This window comes from Ranitomeya imitator, chromosome 6 (genome assembly GCF_032444005.1).
Source record: "Ranitomeya imitator isolate aRanImi1 chromosome 6, aRanImi1.pri, whole genome shotgun sequence".
Classification (NCBI taxonomy): Eukaryota; Metazoa; Chordata; class Amphibia; order Anura; family Dendrobatidae; genus Ranitomeya; species Ranitomeya imitator.
In genome coordinates this window covers 454,121,219-454,143,707 of record NC_091287.1, presented here as the reverse complement: position 1 = coordinate 454,143,707, position 22,489 = coordinate 454,121,219, and the positions used below count along the sequence as shown (strand labels likewise).

Below are 22,489 nucleotides of genomic sequence, written 5' to 3'. Positions count from 1 at the left end.
GGCGAAAACAACGCAAGACTAGAAAGTCTTGTGTGGTTTGTGTGAAACCCATTTGCGATGAACACTCTGTAGCAAAGCCAACATGCATTACTTGCAAAGAAAATCAATAAAAAAAAGTTTCTTACATTTTCTTTTATAATGTAAATGAACAGTTTTTTACTTGTTTATAATAGTTAAATAGCATTATCATTAAAAAAAAATTTATGCTTTTTCCCTTGCATTATCTTCATTCAAAATATATGAGGTACATTTGTACCTATGCAGCTTGTTATGGATGCAAAAAGATCTCGACCCCTTATCTCGGAAGCGGGTGGAGATATTTTATTGAAATTTGGCCAATATATTCTGGACCAAAAATGTAGAGATGTCACGAAATTTCAGCCCTCTACGTCTTTTCAAAAAAAAGTTATTGCAATTTTAAAACGGAATAGTTACAATTGTACCTATTCAGCCGGATAAGGGTTAAATATGGGAACCACTGTGAACGACAAATACCCGATACACTATTAGGGCAAGTTCCCACATGGCAGATCTGACTGCTCGATATCTATACTTCAGAATGAGGTGGTTTCTAAAGAAAGCACATGGTTTTCTGCAAGCTTCAGTCAGAAAAATGGGACAGTAATGAAAGTCACAACCATTTGTAAACCTGGAGCTGCCTGCATGGACATCTCGGCTCATGGAAGGCATGGATGGCTGTACGTGTTGAGATCATGTGGGACGCGTTTCTTTTCACTCACTTGGTTTTGAGGATTTGGTTGTGATTGCGAGCTCCTTTGTCTCCTTCATGGAAATTTTCTTTCCTGCAATCTCGTTATAGATAGCAGATAGATACTCTTCAGGAAGGTCTTTGCTGTCGTTAATACCGCGGTTCATTTTAATATACTGCTCCTTTGTCATTTTATTCTTCACCTACATTACAATAAAGGCCATAAGGTAAAAATGCAGAATAAGTAGCACAAAAAAGTCACACAGCCAATATCTAAAAGGATTTAGGAAAGGAACCCTGGGCCATATCTCTCAGAGTGAGAGTGCATATGCATCCATACATTACCCTTCATGGCAATAGCTATTATTAAAGTGATCAATTATTAGACTTTAGATGGTCAAAAGCTTGCTTACTAGAGAAAAGCGAATGTGATTGAATAAGATGTTATCTCAGCATGCTCGTGTGCTATTAGAGTATCTTCGGCGTGCTGGAATAATATGTTCGAGTGGCCGCGGCTGCATGTCTCTCGGCTGTTCGACAGCCGCAACACACACAGCTTTTGCTTGTGCTAGACAATTCCGGCATGTATTGCAGCTGTCGAATAGCCGTGAGACATGCAACCACGGGGACTCGAACATAGTATTCGAGAACCCAGAACATACTCTGTTAGCACCAGAGCATGCTCAGATAACACCTTATCGGAGCACGGTCGCGCATCACTATTGCTTACATTTTGCATTATTGACAAACCATCCAATGTGTCCTCAAAAGTGTTGAACAGGGCCTATAAAGAATACCACCTGAACTAATAAGTACATGAATGAGACAGTCTCCATCCTCTAAGACTCAGTATAAACCCCACATTGCCTCCTATGTGACTGCTAGACTATGACTGGCAGCAGCGTTCACACAGGACGCAATGTCACCACAGGAGGCAGGAATGCAGGGAGAACGTCACTGAAAGTCTTCTAGGATAAAATAAATCAGCAGAAGAAGGGAGAATCATGTCTTTACATAGGTAATTTTTGATGACTTTTTTGTTTGCAGTTGTGGTTTTTTTACATTAATTCTGTCTTGCAGGTTTTGCTGTAGACCCATAGGTGATCTGTAGAGAAATCTATAACGAAATGGCTATGTTGTAACTTTGGACTTACCAATGAATCTCATGGAAAATTCATCAATAAAGGTGCAATTTATCTGCATAAATTGACATTCTGGGAATAAAAGAATCAAAGTGCACCCAAATCAGGATGGTCCTAACCTCGAATACTAAAACCGTACCATTTGTTAAAACTTGACCTCTTGATACTAGAGGGTAGGACATCCCGATTTGGGTACACCTTGGCGTTGGTGCGATGAGTTTTACACTTTTTTTCCCATCAAAAACAGTGTTTACTATGTACCCTGTGTTATTTAGATGCACTATTCATTTTACTTATTTACTTACAGCAAGGCATAAGTCCATTTTGCTTCCATCTCAGGTTTTGTCTGTTTAATGGCCAATGTGAACACGCTCCTATATTTTGCATGCGTACCAACCTAAACTCCAGCTCATTTTTTTCGTTTAAGGTTACTTTCACACTAGCGTTAACTGCAATACGTTAAAATGCGTCGTTTTGCAGAAAAAACGCATCCAGCAAAATATTTTGCTGGATGCGTTTTTTCCCCATAGACTTGTATTGGCGACGGATTTGCATACGTCGGTATACGTCTTTCGACGGATGCATCGAAATTAGGCTACACGTCGTCTGGAAAAACGTAGATTGCAACGTTTTTTGGCTCCGACAAAAAAACGTGTCTCGGCGCATCCATCGGCATGCGTCTTTGGCTACAATGAAAGTCTATGAGCGACGGATGCGTCGAGACACGTCGTACGACGCAATGCAGCGCTGCAATACGTTTTTTTCTACTGAGCATGCTCAGAAACAGGATTTTTTTAACTAATTGGCCAGACATCCCCAAATAGACGGATCCGTCGAAATGCTGTATGCGTTGCAAACATTTTGCACTTTTTTGACGCATCCGTTTTTTTGGCAAAAAGACGTTTTTGTGACGGTTTGCAGTTAACGCTAGTGTGAAAGAAGCCTAAGACTGCGGCTACTTTTTATGCCGTAACTCATGCTCCAAAACCCCTGATTTCTGCAAGAGCTGCGTCATGTTTGGGATATATTACTATTGTAATCACTCACCGATCTGCATTACTATTATGTAGTAATTTACAGAAATCACATACCTGAGGGCTATGAAGATCTGTTGTCAGCATAATGATGGAGTACGCTAGAACGTAAGCTGTGTCAGCGCTGGCAAATAAGGTCTGTCTGTGGAATACAAAGATCTGACATTGGAAACATAAAACTGCACTTAAAATAAAGGGGGGGAGAGGAAAGGAGACACTGATAAGTGGCAAAAGCCCCCCATACATTTTAGATAGCGATCGGCTGGTTACTATCCTCTCTTGACTCTCCCATACAAAAAAGCATTCAATTGGTCAAGCTCCTGTATTCTAAGAGAAAGTCGCTGCCAATTATCTCTGGCAATGGCTTATGTCTTAGAGAACAAACATGCTAGCAAAGCAGGCACCATCAAATTGGGATCCACTTAAAAATACTAAGTATCAAAGAAGAAAAATAAAAAAAGCAAATACATAGGAATTTCCTAAAAATGGCCAATTTTATTGGAGAAACATTAAAAAAAAAAAAATAAAAACAATGAAAAGGCCACTAGGCTTTACATATCCCTCAGGGGCACCCATAATAAGGAACCACCGGCCCTCCTCTGCCAGATTACAAGGTACCGTCAATATAAACTATTTACAATAACACAGATCTGATCAATATCTAAAAGGATCTGCAATCCTAAACCGGATATGCCTTGGCCGACATTAGTCTAATGTGTATAGTGTCCTTAAGTGCGGAAATGAAGGCTCTGAGGACAAATCAGGACGCTGTCCTTGCGGTTTGTGTTGCGCACCGGCTATATTTCTCCCTAACGGTAATTATTAGAGGCTCTGATAAGACATCACATAGAGCCAGATATGTGCCCTGAGGTTTAATGACACTGAGAGGCTATAAATCACACGTGACATTAGTGAGCTACGGAGGACGGCAGCTCGTAGCGGCCGCACTGACTACATCCATGTACTTTATCCTACAGTAATGGTGCCAGGCGGTGTGGTCCAGTAACGTCGGTCATACCAAGCCAAACAATGGTCACATTGTCACAAGCCGCTGATCCTGCGCCCCTGCAGACCCCACCTTATATATTTTCTTTTACTTTTCAGTAGACAATTGCTTCCTTTCAAAAGGAATCGTTAGAAAGCAACCTATTAGTACATCTATTTAACCCGTTAGGGACATTCACATAAACAATTCGTATTTGGTCGAGAATGTGTAGAAATGTGAGCAAGGATTCCGAACAAAATCAATGGAAGATGGAGTACACAAGGATGTCAGCACATTGGATTAATTCCACAAGAAGTTTACTCTGTGTGAACGTACCTTTATAGATGCAGCCATCTTTGGCCATAAAGGAATATTCATAACTTGGAATTTATCGCATGGCCACAGAACACTAACGCACACAGTATGGAGGATCCAGGCTCTCCTACTGAGGCGGCATAACATGCTCACTTTTCTCTATAGGTCCCAGATTATTGACCTGACCCAGTAAAATCGATTTGCGCCATCTCTAAAGAATAGTGTAGCTTACCCCTGATTGCACTCCAGGTATCGAGCGGCAAACTTCTCCATAAGTCGGTCAATTTTTTGGGCTTCACCAGGAAGGCGGAATCCTTCCAGAAACATTCTGAGGGCAGACACAAAGTCCTTCCCCAAAAAGTCATGCTGGTCCACATATGCGTACATGACTTCTTTGTTAAATTTATCATTGTCTCCTAGGAACTCTCCAACCTGAGTCTGTAACAGAAAACACCGAGCAAATGAAAACCAAAGTCCAAGATCGGTAATCTATTCCAAAGCCAGACACAAGTTCCTGCAAGGAAAGGAGTTATACTGTCTTCAGAGGCAGATTCTCACAAGTATCTGATCTAGTTTTAGTGAATTCCTATTTAATATGGACCCTAATCTATTAGCCAGGAGGGAGACTCTCGCTCTGCAGGTCCTTCCATCCATCAGATCAATACCTTCAATAAGAACGCTGCAAGGTTTCATTAATCCTGGGCTGGCACTGTAAGGAACATGAACAGTTACTGAGCCCCCCACATATGGTGTCAGAAGACTATTGGTGGATGACCCACTAAAATGGAAGGGTTTGCAATGGTGGAATCTATCGGCGGGTTATGCTATGTAATGTGATAGTACCCTTAGGGAAGATCAGAGACCCTGATTCCAGCAATGTGTCACTTAGTTTCCTGGGTGCAGCCGTTATGATGGAGTCACAATTTTGTGTGCAGCAGATCAGTTGTTGAGCTGTGTATAACCCCGCTGCACCACAGCTTTCTGTGTACATTGCATAGTGACAGTGAGCAGCTAATCAGTGCTGGAGGTGTGGCGGGACTAGGAGACACAAGGACAGTTGTCCTATAGTGATAATTTCATACTAATCAAACTCACCTCCCGTGCCGATGCTGCTCCATCAGTGTCGGCACTCGAGTTCCCGGGGCTCACCTGAGGTTGCGATGTCACGTGAGACCTGCACCCAATCAGCACTGCAGTCACTGTCCCCTCCTCCAGATGAAGAAGTAATCAAGACTGAGTTAACGGTGCGCCGCAGGCTTCACGTCCTCTTGATCACTCTAGGGAAAGCGTCACCAACGCTGACACATAACCTCAGGTGAGCTCCTGGAATGCGAGTGCTCACACCTCGAGAACGGCAGCGGCACAGGAGGAGAGTATAGGCATTTTTATTTTAACGGGGACAACCCCTTTAATAGGTGATAAGTTCTTATCATATGCTTGAAGTTGTCCACTACTTTTACATGGATGTCCTTTTCTTAGGATAGGGCATCAATATCTGATTGGCCGGGGTCCATCACTCGACAACCCCGCGCCAGACAGCTGTTATCGGTGCCGGAGGCGGCCGCCGGCTGAAGTACTTACTTGTGGAGCTTGGCCATCTATTTGTAGTAAGTAGAGGAGCTGCGGAGACACCATCACGTGTTTCTCAACGCAGGCAGTGAATAGCCAGGCCTTTCACCGGGAAGGAACAACCGAGGGAAGGGCAGCATCCAATAAAGGAAAACATCCAATAAAGGAAAACCACCTATGCCAAGCATGGTATCCATCCACAGACAGCTGTTTTTGGGGGCAGTGTTCTGGATCACTGCGTTGAGAAACACGTGATGGTGTCTCCGCGGTGTTGGATGTTTTGGTCTCCACGAGGTCAATCATCCGTGCCTTTATAGACTTTCTACTAGGCACTGCTCCTGATAGCCAGTTTCCTACTCCACACTGATGAGGGGCAAAAACCCCGAAACAGCTGTCTGTGGATGGATACCATGCTTGGCATAGGTGGTTTTCCTTTATTGGATGTTTTCCTTTATTGGATGCTGCCCTTCCCTTGGTTGTTCCTTCCCGGTGAAAGGGCTGGCTATTCACTGCCTGCGTTGAGAAACACGTGATGGTGTCTCCGCAGCTCCTCTACTTGCATTTGCATATTTGGGGGCAGTGTTCTGGATCACTGCGTTGAGAAACACGTGATGGTGTCTCCGCGGTGTTGGATGTTTTGGTCTCCACGAGGTCAATCATCCGTGCCTTTATAGACTTTCTACTAGGCACTGCTCCTGATAGCCAGTTTCCTACTCCACACTGATGAGGGGCAAAAACCCCGAAACAGCTGTCTGTGGATGGATACCATGCTTGGCATAGGTGGTTTTCCTTTATTGGATGTTTTCCTTTATTGGATGCTGCCCTTCCCTTGGTTGTTCCTTCCCGGTGAAAGGCCTGGCTATTCACTGCCTGCGTTGAGAAACACGTGATGGTGTCTCCGCAGCTCCTCTACTTGCATTTGCATATTTGGGGGCAGTGTTCTGGATCACTGCGTTGAGAAACACGTGATGGTGTCTCCGCGGTGTTGGATGTTTTGGTCTCCACGAGGTCAATCATCCGTGCCTTTATAGACTTTCTACTAGGCACTGCTCCTGATAGCCAGTTTCCTACTCCACACTGATGAGGGGCAAAAACCCCGAAACAGCTGTCTGTGGATGGATACCATGCTTGGCATAGGTGGTTTTCCTTTATTGGATGTTTTCCTTTATTGGATGCTGCCCTTCCCTTGGTTGTTCCTTCCCGGTGAAAGGGCTGGCTATTCACTGCCTGCGTTGAGAAACACGTGATGGTGTCTCCGCAGCTCCTCTACTTGCATTTGCATATTTGGGGGCAGTGTTCTGGATCACTGCGTTGAGAAACACGTGATGGTGTCTCCGCGGTGTTGGATGTTTTGGTCTCCACGAGGTCAATCATCCGTGCCTTTATAGACTTTCTACTAGGCACTGCTCCTGATAGCCAGTTTCCTACTCCACACTGATGAGGGGCAAAAACCCCGAAACAGCTGTCTGTGGATGGATAACATGCTTGGCATAGGTGGTTTTCCTTTATTGGATGTTTTCCTTTATTGGATGCTGCCCTTCCCTTGGTTGTTCCTTCCCGGTGAAAGGCCTGGCTATTCACTGCCTGCGTTGAGAAACACGTGATGGTGTCTCCGCAGCTCCTCTACTTGCATTTGCATATTTGGGGGCAGTGTTCTGGATCACTGCGTTGAGAAACACGTGATGGTGTCTCCGCGGTGTTGGATGTTTTGGTCTCCACAAGGTCAATCATCCGTGCCTTTATAATCTATTTGTAGTAGGCAGGGCTTGTTACTGCACAACTGCCTCCTATTGAATTGAATAGGAGGTGCATGTGTAGTATCCCACGGAGTCCACTATAAGTAGGCGGCCATGCTCCACAAGTACTTCCGGCCGACAGCCAACGCCGCTGGCATCAATAACAGCTGATCGTCGAGGGTGCCGAGTGCCAGAACCACGGCTGATCAGTCAATGATGACCTATCCTGAGTAGTGGACAACTTCTTTAATCATCGGAGGCGGGGGTTGGATCAAAGGCCAATTTTCAAGTTAAGGGGCACTGGAGTCCATTATTTCGTTGGAGTGATGAACCCACATACACAGCACAGCTTCATTCATTCAGTCATTCATTCATTGTCTGACTATTAACAGCATTATTACCTTATAGCTTTTTACCTGTCCTGTTGACAGACTTTTATATAGCATAGCAATCCCCCACCCCCCCCCCCAAAAAAAAAAAAGCAAAAGAAAAGCAAATTTAAAATAAAAAAAAAATCATATTTCTTAATTTGCAAGACTTTCTGCAAGTTTTAAATTAGTGCTGTAGAAATGTAGCAGAGGATATGCTCCAGCTCGTAGTTTTCTCCATCATTACTTGGAACATCTGCTGGGTGTGATGTTGTGCTAATCTGGGTGTGGGGCTTAAATCACCAGCTTCACTGCTAATGAGAGAACTGAAGAAAAAAATGACAAGTTTTTTTTTTTTTTTACTTAGAAGCCCAAATGTGTCAAAAATATTGCGTGCTGGAAATACACGCTAATCAAAGTCTAAAAAGCTCACTCCCTTACGACAGAATAGGTCACACATTTTAGGACGTAGGATGGAAATATGACTTAGGGCTTGTTGTAGATTTATAAGTGACTAGCTGAAGAGCCCGGTGTTGCCTGGGCATAGTAAATATCTGTGGTTAGTTATAGCACGTCACTTCTCTTATTTTCCCATCACGCCTCTCATTTTCCCAATCACATCTTTAATTTTCCCCCTCGCATCTCTCATTTTCTCCCTCACTCCTCTCATTCCCGCCTAACACTTGTCATTTCGACCTCACATCTGTCATTTTCCGATCACTACACTATTTTCCCTCACTCCTCTCATTTTGCACTCACACCTTTTCATTTTCACCTCACACCTCTCATTTTCACCTCAGTATAAACATGTTTGTCATCTCCCTTATATATAGTATACACCTGTATGTCATCTCCTGTATATAGTATATACCTGTATGTCATCTCCCCTGTATATAGTATATACCTGCTGTGTGTCATCTCCCCTGTATATAGTATATACCTGTATGTCATCTCCTCCTATATATAGTATATACCTGTATGTCATCTCCTCCTATATATAGTATATACCTGTATATCATCTCCTTCTATATATAGTATATACCTGTATGTCATCTCCTCCTGTATATAGTATATACCTGTGTGTCATCTCCCCTGTATATAGTATATATCTGTGTGTCATCTCCTCCTGTATATAGTATATACCTGTATGTCATCTTCTATATATAGCATATACCTGTATGTCATCTCCTCCTGTATATAGTATATACCTGTAGGTAATCTGCTCCTGTATATAGTATATACCTGTGTCATCTCCTCCTGTATATAGTATATACCTGTATGTCATCTCCTGTATATAGTATGTACCTGTATATCATCTCCTCCTTTATATAGTATATACCTGTGTCATCTCTCCTGTATATAGTATATATCTGTGTGTCATCTCCCCTGTATATAGTATATACCTGTGTGATCTCCTGTATTAGACCTCGTTAACACGTTATTTGCTCAGTATTTTTACCTCAGTATTTGTAAGATAAATTGGCAGCCTGATAAATCCCCAGCCAACAGGAAGCCCTCCCCCCTGGCAGTATATATTAGCTCACACATACACATAATAGACAGGTCATGTGACTGACAGCTGCCGTATTTCCTATATGGTACATTTGTTGCTCTTGTAGTTTGTCTGCTTATTAATCAGATTTTTATTTTTGAAGGCTAATACCAGACTTGTGTGTGTTTTAGGGCGAGTTTCATTTGTCAAGTTGTGTGTGTTGAGTTGTGTGTGGTGACATGCATGTAGCGACATTTGTGAGATGAGTTTTGTGTGGCAACATGCGTGTAGCAACTTTTTGTGTGTCGAGTTGCATGTGACAGGTTAGTGTAGCAAGTTGTGTGCAGCAAGTTTTGCGCATGGCGAGTTTTGAGCGTGGTGAGTTTTAGGTCTGGTGCCTTTTGAGTATGTGCAAGTTTTGTGTGAGGCAACTTTTGCATGTGTTGCAAATTTTGTGCATGTGGCAATTTTTCCGCGTGTGCAAGTTTTGCGTGTGGCAAGTTTTCCATGAGGTGAGTTTTGCACTTGTGGCGAGTTTTGCGTGAGCCTATTTTTTGCATGTGTCGAGTTTTGCGCGTGGTGAGTTTTGAGCGGCGACTTTAGTGTTTCGACTTTTATGTGGCGAGGTTGGTGTATTTGTGGTGAAATGTGTGCTGAGGGTGGTATATGTGTTCAAGCACGTGGTAGTGTGTGGCGCATTTTGTGTGTGTTCATATCCCCGTGTGTGGTGAGTATCCCATGTCGGGGCCCCACCTTAGCAACTGTACGGTATATACTCTTTGGCGCCATCGCTCTCATTCTTTAAGTCCCCCTTGTTCACATCTGGCAGCTGTCAATTTGCCTCCAACACTTTTCCTTTCACTTTTCCCCATTATGTAGATAGGGGAAAAATAGTTTGGTGAATTGGAATGCGCGGGGTTAAAATTTCACCTCACAACATAGCCTATGACGCTCTCAGGGTCCAGACGTGTGACTGTGCAAAATTTTGTTGCTGTAGCTGCGACGCTTCCAACACTTTTCCTTTCACTTTTTCCCCCATTATGTAGATAGGGGCAAAATTGTTTGGTGAATTGGAACGCGCGGGGTTAAAATTTCTCCTCACAACATAGCCTATGACGCTCTCGGGGTCCATACGTGTGACTGTGCAAAATTTTGTGGCTGTAGCTGCGACGGTGCAGATGCCAATCCCGGACATACACACACACACACATACACACACACACACACATACAGCTTTATATAGTAGATTTTTTAGCTTTTTTCCTTATTGACTTGAATGGAGAAAAATACAACTGGAATATCAGAAACATGTTTCCCATAACTTGTCTTAACATGGGCACCACCCGGGCAGGGGTGAACCTAGCCACACTGCTGCCTGAGGCGAACTTCAAAACGACGCCCCCCCAAACACATATACAGTACAGCCCCACTATAGGGCTCCCATCTCATATACAGTCCCCCCATACATTACATGAGTGGTAACTATTGTACATTCTACAATAGCTCATAAATCAGACAGTATAGTCCTCCATACAGTATTCTGGGCACCACAGTGCTCCATACAGAATAACGAGCCCCATATATTGCTCCATACAGAATAACGACCCCAATATATTGCTCCATACTGTATAATGGCCACACGTGATGCCCCATACTGTATAATGGCCACACGTGATGCCCCATACTGTATAATGGCCACACGTGATGCTCCATACTGTATAATGGCCACACGTGATGCTCCATACTGTATAATGGCCACACGTGATGCTCCATACTGTATAATGGCCACACGTGATGCTCCATACTGTATAATGGCCACACGTGATGCTCCATACTGTATAATGGCCACACGTGATGCTCCATACTGTATAATGGCCACACGTGATGCTCCATACTGTATAATGGCCACACGTGATGCTCCATACTGTATAATGGCCACACGTGATGCTCCATACTGTATAATGGCCACACGTGATGCTCCATACTGTATAATGGCCACACATGATGCTCCATACTGTATAATGGCCACACGTGATGCTCCATACTGTATAATGGCCACACGTGATGCTCCATACTGTATAATGGCCACACATGATGCTCCATACTGTATAATGGCCACACATGATGCTCCATACTGTATAATGGCCACACGTGATGCTCCATACTGTATAATGGCCACACGATGCTCCATACTGTATAATGGCCACACATGATGCTCCATACTGTATAATGGCCACACATGATGCCCCATACTGTATAATGGCCACACATGATGCTCCATACTGTATAATGGCCACACGTGATGCTCCATACTGTATAATGGCCACACGATGCTCCATACTGTATAATGGCCACACATGATGCTCCATACTGTATAATGGCCACACATGATGCCCCATACTGTATAATGGCCACACATGATGCTCCATACTGTATAATGGCCACACATGATGCTCCATACTGTATAATGGCCACACATGATGCTCCATACTGCATAATGGCCACATAATGCTCCATACTGCATAATGGCCACGCAGTGCTCCAAAATGATAATGCCCACACAGTGCTCCATACTGTATAATGGCCACACAGTGTTCCATACTGTATAATGGCCACACATGATGCTCCATACTGTATAATGGCCACACATGATGCTCCATACTGTATAATGGCCTCACACGATGCTCCATACTGTATAATGACCACACATGATGATTCATACTGTATAATGGCCATACAGTGCTCCATACTGTATAATGGCCTCACACGATGCTCCATACTGTATAATGGCCACACAATGCTCTACTGTATAATGGCCACACAATGCTCCATACTGTATAATGGGTACACATAATGCTCCATACTGTATAATGGCCACACATGATGTTCCATACTGTATAATGGCCTCACACGATGCTCCATACTGTATAATGGCCACACATGATGTTCAATACTGTATAATGGCCACACAGTGCTCCATACTGTATAATGGCCACACATGATGCTCCATACTGTATAATGGCCACACAATGCTCCATACTGTATAATAGCCACACAGTGCTCCATACTGTATAATGGCCACACAATGCTCCATACTGTATAATGGCCACACAATGCTCCATACTGTATAATGGGTACACAATGCTCCATACTGTATAATGGCCACACATGATGTTCCATACTGTATAATGGCCTCACACGATGCTCCATACTGTATAATGGCCACACATGATGTTCCATACTATATAATGGCCACACATGATGTTCCATACTATATAATGGCCACACATGATGTTCCATACTATATAATGGCCACAGTGCTCCATACTGTATAATGGCCACACATGATGTTCCATACCGTATAATGGCCACACAGTGCTCCATACTGTATAATGGTCACACATAATGCACTATACTGTATAATGGTCTCCCATGATGCTCCATACTGTATAATGACCACACATGATGATTCATACTGTATAATGGCCATACAGTGCTCCATACTGTATAATGGCCACACATGATGCTCCATACTGTATAATGGCCACACATGATGCTCCATACTGTATAATGGCCACACATAGTTACTCCTACACACGCAGCTGCGCTCCGTACACCTTGCACACGGCTCCACTCCGTAATCACGTGGCTCCGCTCCGTACTCACGTGGCTTCGCTCCATACACCTTGCACACACCCGGCTCTGCTCCATACACCTCATACACATGCAGCTCGCTCCGTACACTAAATACACACCAGGCTCCGCTACGTACACCTCATACACACACAGCTCCGCTCCGTACACCTCATACACACACAGCTCCGCTCCGTACACCTCATACACACGCGGCTCCGCTCCGTACACCTCATACACACGCGGCTCCACTCCATACACCTCATACACATGCAGCTCCGCTCCATACACCTCATACATACACAGCTCAACTCCATACACATCATACATACACGGCTCCACTCCATACACCTCATACTCACACGGCTCCGCTCCATACACCTCATACACACACGGCTCCGCTCCATACACCTCATACACACACGGCTCTGCTCCGTACACCTCGTACACATTCAGCTCCGCACCATACACCTCATACACACACTGCTTCGCTCCGTACACATTCGGCTCCGCTCCGTACACCTCATACACATTCAGCTCCGTTCCATACATTTCATACACACACGGCTCCACTCTATACACCTCGTACACTTTCAGCTCCACTCCATACACACACAGCTCTGCTCCGTACACCTCGTACACATTCAGCTCCGTTCCGTACACCTCGTACACATACGGCTCCGCTCCATACACCTTGTACACATTCAGCTCCTCTCCATACACCTCATACACACACTGCTCCACTCCATACACCTCATACACACACGGCTCCGCTCCATACACCTCATACAGACACGGCTCCGCTCCATACACCTCATACACACTTACCATTGCAACCAGCACAGCAGAGTCCTGTAGTCCATGGAGGTCCCGATCATGTGACCCGTGACTCCTCCCCTCCTGTGACCTCATCATAGGTCCCAATATGTGCTGTTCTGCGAGTGCAGGGATGACCGGCTGATATTGGCACACCGTGGGTTGTGAGCAGGGGCGCGCGCACTGCACTAGTGACAGCAAATGTCAGGGATTATGGAGAGTCGGCACCAGGTGTTCTGACCGCCGCTCTGCCACCCCCTGTCTTTCAGTAACAACTGCCACTTGAAGAAAAGGGCTCAACTTGCCCCATGATAGCGGCGCCCCTGCACCCGGGTCATCCAGATCTCTGCGTCACTTTGTCTTTCTTGGTGTTTTTTGAATAAATATGGAACATTACACCTTCATCTCAACATCACGTCTCATGCTTTAGAGATATTTCCCAACCCTTTCAACCTTTTTGGCTTTGGGCAACCCTGGCAAAAAAATAGATACAATTACCCTAATACACGGTGAAACTATTCCATTTTTATTCATTGGTATTTAGCTTTTGTAGACCAATTTTTGAATATAGGAGGCTATACCCAGAGGCATATTGAGATTTGGAGTGTTTTTTTTGTGTCTGTTATAGAGATGAGCGAACATCGTCGGCTCCCTCCTTATTGGGCAAGCTATAGCGCTTACCAAAGAAGCTGCAGCGGGAACCCGGATACCTGGAGCGCTCCCGATATTTAGGTGTCTGGCGCCGCCGCTGCATGTGTCACGGCTGCGTGACCTGTTGTGAATTCTGTGGCCAAGCTCCCTCCTGTGGTCGAGAGTGGTACTTCGGCTGGTTCTGTCTATGAGCTTCCTTTGGTGGATGAGAGTGGTACTGCGGCTTCTGAGTTTCCTTCCTCAGGTGATGAGGTTAAGTCGTTAGGTGCTGCTCTATTTAACTCCACCTGGTGCTTTGATCCTGGCCTCCAGTCAATGTTCTAGTATTGGTCTTGCTTCCTCCTGGATCGTTCCTGTGGCCTCTCTATCCTGCATAAGCTAAGTTTTGCTTGTGTTATTTTTTGCTTGCTATTTTTTCTGTCCAGCTTGCTTTATTGGTTTTTCTTGCTTGCTGGAAGCTCTGAGACGCAGAGGGAGCACCTCCGTACCGTTAGTCGGTGCGGAGGGTCTTTTTGCCCCTCTGCGTGGTTGTTTGTAGGTTTTTGTGTTGACCGCAAAGCTATCTTTCCTATCCTCGGTCTATTCAGTAAGTCGGGCCTCACTTTGCTAAATCTATTTCATCTCTGTGTTTGTATTTTCATCTTACTCACAGTCATTATATGTGGGGGGCTGCCTTTTCCTTTGGGGAATTTCTCTGAGGCAAGGTAGGCTTATTTTTCTATCTTCAGGGCTAGTTAGTTTCTCAGGCTGTGCCGAGTTGCATAGGGAGCGTTAGGCGCAATCCACGGCTACCTCTAGTGGGGTGTGTTAGGATTAGGGATTGCGGTCAGCAGAGTTTCCACGTCTCAGAGCTCGTCCTTTGTTTTTGGTAATTGTCAGGTCACTCTGTGTGCTCTGAACTTTAATGTCCATTGTGGTTCTGAATTACCTGTTCATAACAGTACTGGAGGCCCAAAGTACTAATGCTTCTCAATAGAGGGAAAAGAGAAGTTCTGAGAACATTTTTTTTTCTTTGCACTGTGTGCTGTCTTTCTTTTCCCCTTTACATCAGGGTGATTCAGAACACAGGTGTGGACATGGACATTCAAGGTCTGTTCTCTTTGATGGATAATCTCGCTATAAATGTGAAGGGTCAGGGGGTACATGGTGATGTTCCATCTCTGTCTATCTCATCATCCACCCCTTCTGAGGTCCCAGAGTTCTTGTCTGATTACCGGGATGTATTAGATGAGCCCAAGTCCAATGCCCTACCTCCGCATAGGGATTGTGATTGTGCTATCGATATGATTCCTGGTAGTAAGTTTCCTAAGGGTCGACTGTTTAATTTATCTGTACCTGAGCACGCCGCTATGCGGAGTTACGTGAAGGAGTCTTTGGAGAAGGGTCATATTCGCCCATCATCGTCGCCATTGGGAGCAGGGTTCTTTTTTGTGGCCAAGAAGGATGGTTCGCTGAGACCTTGTATTGATTACCGCCTTCTAAATAAAATTACGGTCAAATTTCAGTACCCCTTGCCGCGGCTGTCTGATTTATTTGCTCGGATTAAGGGGGCTAGTTGGTTCACCAAGATAGATCTTCGTGGTGCGTATAATCTTGTGCGTATTAAACGGGGCGATGAATGGAAAACAGCATTTAATACGCCCGAAGGCCATTTTGAGTACCTGGTTATGCCATTCGGACTTTCTAATGCTCCATCAGTGTTTCAGTCCTTTATGCATGACATCTTCCGAGAGTACCTGGATAAATTCCTGATTGTATACTTGGATGATATTTTGGTCTTCTCGGATGATTGGGAGTCTCATGTGAAGCAGGTCAGAATGTGTCATGATTCCAATGGCAGGGAATCACAAAAGGACAAGCACCAACGAGCTCTAGGGTGATGGAACCTGAGCTGACCCTAAACCTGAACACACAAACAACAATAGCCGGGGAACGTGCCTACGTTGATCCTAGACGTCTCGCACCAGCCGAAGATCTAACTTCCCCTATTAGAAGAAACACAGACCTCTCTTGCCTCCAGAGAAACTCCCCACAGAAATAGCAGCCCCCCACATATAATGACGGTGAAATGAGAGGAAGGCACATACACAGTATGAAAACAGATTCAGCAAAATGAGGCCCGCTAAAACTAGATAGCAGAGGATACAAAAGTAAACTGTGCGGTCAGCAAAAAACCCTTTAAAAAACCATCCTGTAATTACTTGAACTCATGTTCCAACTCATGGAACATGAGGAGCAATTACAGCCCGCTAGAGCAACCAGCAGCAAAGAAACACGTCAATGCAAGCTGGACAAGACAAAAATAAAGCAAACGTGGAACAACAAAATCAAAAACTTAGCTTGTCCTGAAGATTACTGAGGCCAGAAGCTGAGGTAACAAAACACTCTGATAACCTTGATAGCCGGCCAGGAAATGACAAGAAGGCCCGGTTAAATAGGAAACTCCCAAATCCTAATAGAACAGGTGGACACCAGAGACAGCAGAACACAAATCACCCAGTACCATCAGTAACCACCAGAGAGAGCCCAAAAACAGAACTCACAACAAGAATGGTGTTCCAGGTCCTGCGTGCTAATTCTTTGTTTGTGAAGGGGTCAAAGTGTCTCTTTGGTGTTCAGAAGATTTCATTTTTGGGGTTCATTTTTTCTCCTTCTACTATCGAGATGGACCCTGTTAAAGTTCAGGCCATTTATGATTGGACTCAGCCAACATCTCTGAAGAGTCTGCAGAAGTTCCTGGGCTTTGCTAATTTTTATCATCGCTTCATCGCTAATTTTTCTAGTATTGCTAAACCGTTGACTGATTTAACCAAGAAGGGTGCTGATGTGGTCAATTGGTCTTCTGCTGCTGTGGAAGCTTTTCAGGAGTTGAAGCGTCGTTTTTCTTCTGCCCCTGTGTTGTGCCAACCACATGTTTCGCTTCCGTTCCAGGTCGAGGTTGATGCTTCCGAAATTGGAGCAGGGGCTGTTTTGTCGCAGAGAAGTTCTGATTGCTCGGTGATGAAACCATGCGCCTTCTTTTCCAGGAAATTTTCGCCTGCTGAGCGAAATTATGATGTGGGCAATCGAGAGTTGCTAGCCATGAAGTGGGCATTCGAGGAGTGGCGTCATTGGCTTGAAGGAGCTAAGCATCGCGTGGTGGTCTTGACTGATCACAAAAACTTGACTTATCTCAAGTCTGCCAAACGGTTGAATCCTAGACAGGCTCGTTGGTCGCTGTTTTTCTCCCGTTTTGACTTTGCGGTTTCGTACCTTCCGGGCTCTACAAATGTGAAGGCGGATGCCCTGTCTAGGAGTTTTGTGCCCGATTCTCCGGGTTTGTCTGAGCCGGCGGGTATTCTCAAAGAGGGGGTGATTTTGTCTGCCATCTCCCCTGATTTGCGGCGGGTGCTGCAAAAATTTCAGGCTAATAGACCTGACCGTTGCCCAGCGGAGAAACTGTTTGTCCCTGATAGGTGGACGAATAAAGTTATCTCTGAGGTTCATTGTTCGGTGTTGGCTGGTCATCCAGGAATCTTTGGTACTAGAGATTGTGTGGCTAAATCCTTTTGGTGGCCGTCTCTGTCGCGGGATGTGCGTTCTTTTGTGCAGTCCTGTGGGATTTGTGCTCGGGCTAAGCCCTGCTGTTCTCGTGCCAGTGGGTTGCTTTTGCCCTTGCCGGTCCCGAAGAGGCCTTGGACACATCTCTATGGATTTTATTTCGGATCTCCCCATCTCTCAAAAAATGACGGTCATTTGGGTGGTTTGTGATCGCTTCTCTAAGATGGTCCATTTGGTGCCCTTGTCTAAATTGCCTTCCTCCTCTGATTTGGTGCCATTGTTTTTCCAGCATGTGGTTCGTTTACATGGCATTCCAGAGAACATCGTTTCTGACAGAGGTTCCCAGTTTGTTTCGAGGTTTTGGCGAGCTTTTTGTGCTAGGATGGGCATTGATTTGTCTTTTTCCTCGGCTTTCCATCCTCAGACAAATGGCCAGACTGAACGAACCAATCAGACCTTGGAAACATATCTGAGATGTTTTGTTTCTGCTGATCAGGATGATTGGGTGTCCTTTTTGCCTTTGGCTGAGTTCGCCCTTAATAAATCGGGCCAGCTCGGCTACTTTGGTTTCGCCGTTTTTCTGCAATTCTGGGTTCCACCCTCGTTTCTCTTCAGGGCAGGTTGAGTCTTCGGACTGTCCTGGTGTGGATACTGTGGTGGATAGGTTGCAGCAGATTTGGACTCATGTAGTGGACAATCTGACTTTGCCCCAGGAGAAGGCTCAACGTTTCGCTAACCGCAGGCGCTGTGTGGGTCCCCGACTTCGTGTTGGGGATTTGGTTTGGTTGTCATCTCGTTATATTCCTATGAAGGTTTCCTCTCCTAAATTTAAGCCTCGTTTCATTGGTCCAAATAGGATTTCTGAGGTCCTTAATCCTGTGTCTTTTCGTTTGACTCTTCCAGCTTCTTTTTCCATCCATAACGTGTTCCATAGGTCATTGTTGCGGAGATACGTGGCACCTGTGGTTCCATCTATTGATCCTCCTGCTCCGGTTTTGGATGAAGGGGAATTGGAGTATATAGTGGAGAAGATTTTGGATTCTCGTGTTTCGAGACGGAAACTCCAGTATCTGGTTAAGTGGAAAGGTTATGGTTAGGAAGATAATTCCTGGGTCTTTGCCTCTGATGTCCATGCTGCCGATCTGGTTCGTGCCTTTCATGTGGCTCATCCTGGTCGGCCTGGGGGCTCTGGTGAGGGTTCGGTGACCCCTCCTCAAGGGGGGGGTACTGTTGTGAATTCTGTGGCCAAGCTCCCTCCTGTGGTCGAGAGTGGTACTTCGGCTGGTTCTGTCTATGAGCTTCCTTTGGTGGATGAGAGTGGTACTGCGGCTTCTGAGTTTCCTTCCCCAGGTGATGAGGTTAAGTCGTTAGGTGCTGCTCTATTTACCTCCACCTGGTGCTTTGATCCTGGCCTCCAGTCAATGTTCTAGTATTGGTCTTGCTTCCTCCTGGATCGTTCCTGTGGCCTCTCTATCCTGCATAAGCTAAGTTTTGCTTGTGTTATTTTTTGCTTGCTATTTTTTCTGTCCAGCTTGCTTTATTGGTTTTTCTTGCTTGCTGGAAGCTCTGAGACGCAGAGGGAGCACCTCCGTACCGTTAGTCGGTGCGGAGGGTCTTTTTGCCCCTCTGCGTGGTTGTTTGTAGGTTTTTGTGTTGACCGCAAAGCTATCTTTCCTATCCTCGGTCTATTCAGTAAGTCGGGCCTCACTTTGCTAAATCTATTTCATCTCTGTGTTTGTATTTTCATCTTACTCACAGTCATTATATGTGGGGGGCTGCCTTTTCCTTTGGGGAATTTCTCTGAGGCAAGGTAGGCTTATTTTTCTATCTTCAGGGCTAGTTAGTTTCTCAGGCTGTGCAGAGTTGCATAGGGAGCGTTAGGCGCAATCCACGGCTACCTCTAGTGTGGTGTGTTAGGATTAGGGATTGCGGTCAGCAGAGTTTCCACGTCTCAGAGCTCGTCCTTTGTTTTTGGTAATTGTCAGGTCACCTTGTGTGCTCTGAACTTCAATGTCCATTGTGGTTCTGAATTACCTGTTCATAACAGTGACCCACACAAACCATGCATGGAGAGCCTGAATGCTGTGACTGTCACACAGCCGTGACACATGCAGCAGCGCCGCCGGATGCGGTAAGCCCTATAGCTTGCCGAATAAGGAGGGAGACAAAGATATTCGCTCATGTCTTGTCTTTTACCCAGGAGGCTTTTTAGTGTATGCATTAAAAGTAATGTTTTATTATATCTACAGCTCAGATCTAAAAAAAAAAAAAAATTATATATATATATATATATATTTTTATATTTATATATATATATATATATATATATATATATATATATATATATATATATATATATATATATATATATATATATAGTTTTAACCCATTACTTGCCAAATTAAAATTTTTACAAGTACGGATTTTTCAGGAAAGGGCGTCCCAATATTTAATTAAAAATGACAATGACATGATTTCCTCTTTTGAAAACATTCATTTTACAAACACAACACATAAAAATTGGACCTAATTATAAAAATTATAAAATCTTAGTTGCTAGAAGCTAAAGATTGGGTGTCCCAAAAAAAGGACATTGGTAGATAATGGGTTAAGGGAAGGTTAATTTAACATTGAGAGATAGAAAATCAAAAATAAAATCCAGAAAATCACATTGCAAAAAATTATATCAAATTATTTGCATTTTGCAGTGAGAAATAAGTATTTGATCCCTCTGGCAAACACGACTTAATACTTTGTGGCAAAACCCTTGTTGGCAAGCACAGCAGTCAGATGTTTTTTGTAATTGATGATGAGGTTTGCGCACATGTCAGGAGGAATTTTGGACCACTCCTCTCTAAATCATTAAGATTTTGAGGCTGAGGCAACTCGGAGCTTCAACTCCCTCCATAAGTTTTCTATGGGATTAAGGTCTGGATACTTGCTAGGCCACGCAATGACCTTAATGTGCTTCTTTTTGAGCCACTTCTTTGTTGACTTGGCTGTCTGTTTTGGGTCATTGTCTTGCTGGAAGACCGAGACTTGACCCATTTTTAATGTGCTGGCGGAAGGGAAGGAGGTTGTCACTCAGGGATTTAGGGTACATGGCTCCATCCGTTCTCCCATTGATGTAGTGAAGTAGTCCTGTGCCCTTAGAGAAACACCCCCAAAATATAATGTTTCCACCACCATGCTTGACAGTGGGGATGGTGTTCTTTGGGTCATGGACAGCATTTCTCTTCCTACAAACACAGCGAGTTGAGTTAATGCCAAGAGCTCAATTCTTTTCTCATCTAACCACAGCACCCACTCACTCACAGAATCATCCAATTGTTAATTTGCAAACTTTCAGATGGGCCTGCAGATGTGTCTTCTTGAGCAGGGGGACCTTGTGGGCACGGAAGGATTTTAAACCTTTACGACGTAATGTGTTACCAATGGTTTTCTTGATGACTGTGGTCCCAGCTGCCTTGAGATCGTTAACAAGTTCCCCCGTGTAGTTTTAGGCTGATCTCTCACCTTTCTCCTGATCGAGGATACCCCAAAAGGTGAGATTTTGCTTGGTGCCCTAGATCGAAGTCGATTGGCAGTCGTTTTGTATTTCTTCCATTTTCTTACTATTGCACCAACAGCTGTTTCCTTCTCATCCAGCGTCTTATGGTTTTGTAGCCCATTCCAGCTTTGTGCAGGTCTATGATCTTGTCCCTGACATCCTTATAAAGCTCTTTGGTCTTGCCCATGTTGTAGAGGTTAGAGTTCGACCGATTGAGTGACTATGTAAGACAGCTGTCTTTAATGCAGGTTAGAAGTGTCTAACTGGTCTGTAGGAGCCAGAACTCTTAATGTTTGGTAGGGGATTAAATACTTATTTCTCACTGCAAGAAGCAAATAAACGTATATAGTTTATACAATGTGATTTTCTGGATTTTATTTTTGATATTCTATCTCTCAATGTTAAAATTAGCCTACCCTTAAAATTATAAACTATTTATGTCTTTGTCAGTGGGCAATCTTACAAAATATACATAGCGCACCTAAATCCATAAAGGTAAAAAAAAAAAAAAAATTCACCTGGCATTGGATGCTTCAGAGCAGCCAAGTATTTTGCCCGCTCTCATGCAGAAGGACGCTGGTGATATGATAACATCAGGGCATTGAGCAGGAGACTGTATTTGGCATCTTACAGATCACTGCTTTATTCAATTATGTCCGTACTTTACAGAGGATGATGCAATGGAATAAATCAGCGGCGCTGAGCTCCCGCCACCATGTTTGCTGCCGCACCCCGATTAGATGACAATGTAGTGGGCTAACACTATCAGAAACCATTTAGTTTAGTAACACACAATTCCAAAACACGTCGGATTAAAAGGAAAGTCTTACAGAATCCAAGCGCTCCTCCTGATGCAGGAACTGGGCGATATCCTCGGGGGTATTACCCAGCATCCCTTGCTCTTGCAAATATTGGATTCCTCTTTTTGGTTTCTTGTTAAATCTGTAAA

At 44.4% G+C, this 22,489-nt stretch overlaps 1 protein-coding gene across 2 annotated transcripts in view; it reads right to left on the bottom strand.

Moving 5' to 3' along the window:
* Positions 1-22,489, bottom strand: part of ARFGEF1 (ARF guanine nucleotide exchange factor 1) — a 231,009-nt gene that overhangs the window by 95,306 nt on the left and 113,214 nt on the right. For both annotated transcript variants that reach the window (XM_069731468.1, XM_069731469.1), the window contains exons 15-18: positions 22,371-22,482; positions 4,418-4,623; positions 2,943-3,027; positions 741-912 (exon numbers count right to left, since the gene is read on the bottom strand). In XM_069731468.1, the coding sequence (XP_069587569.1) occupies positions 741-912; positions 2,943-3,027; positions 4,418-4,623; positions 22,371-22,482 (575 nt within the window). The remainder of the gene's footprint in view (positions 1-740; positions 913-2,942; positions 3,028-4,417; positions 4,624-22,370; positions 22,483-22,489) is intronic.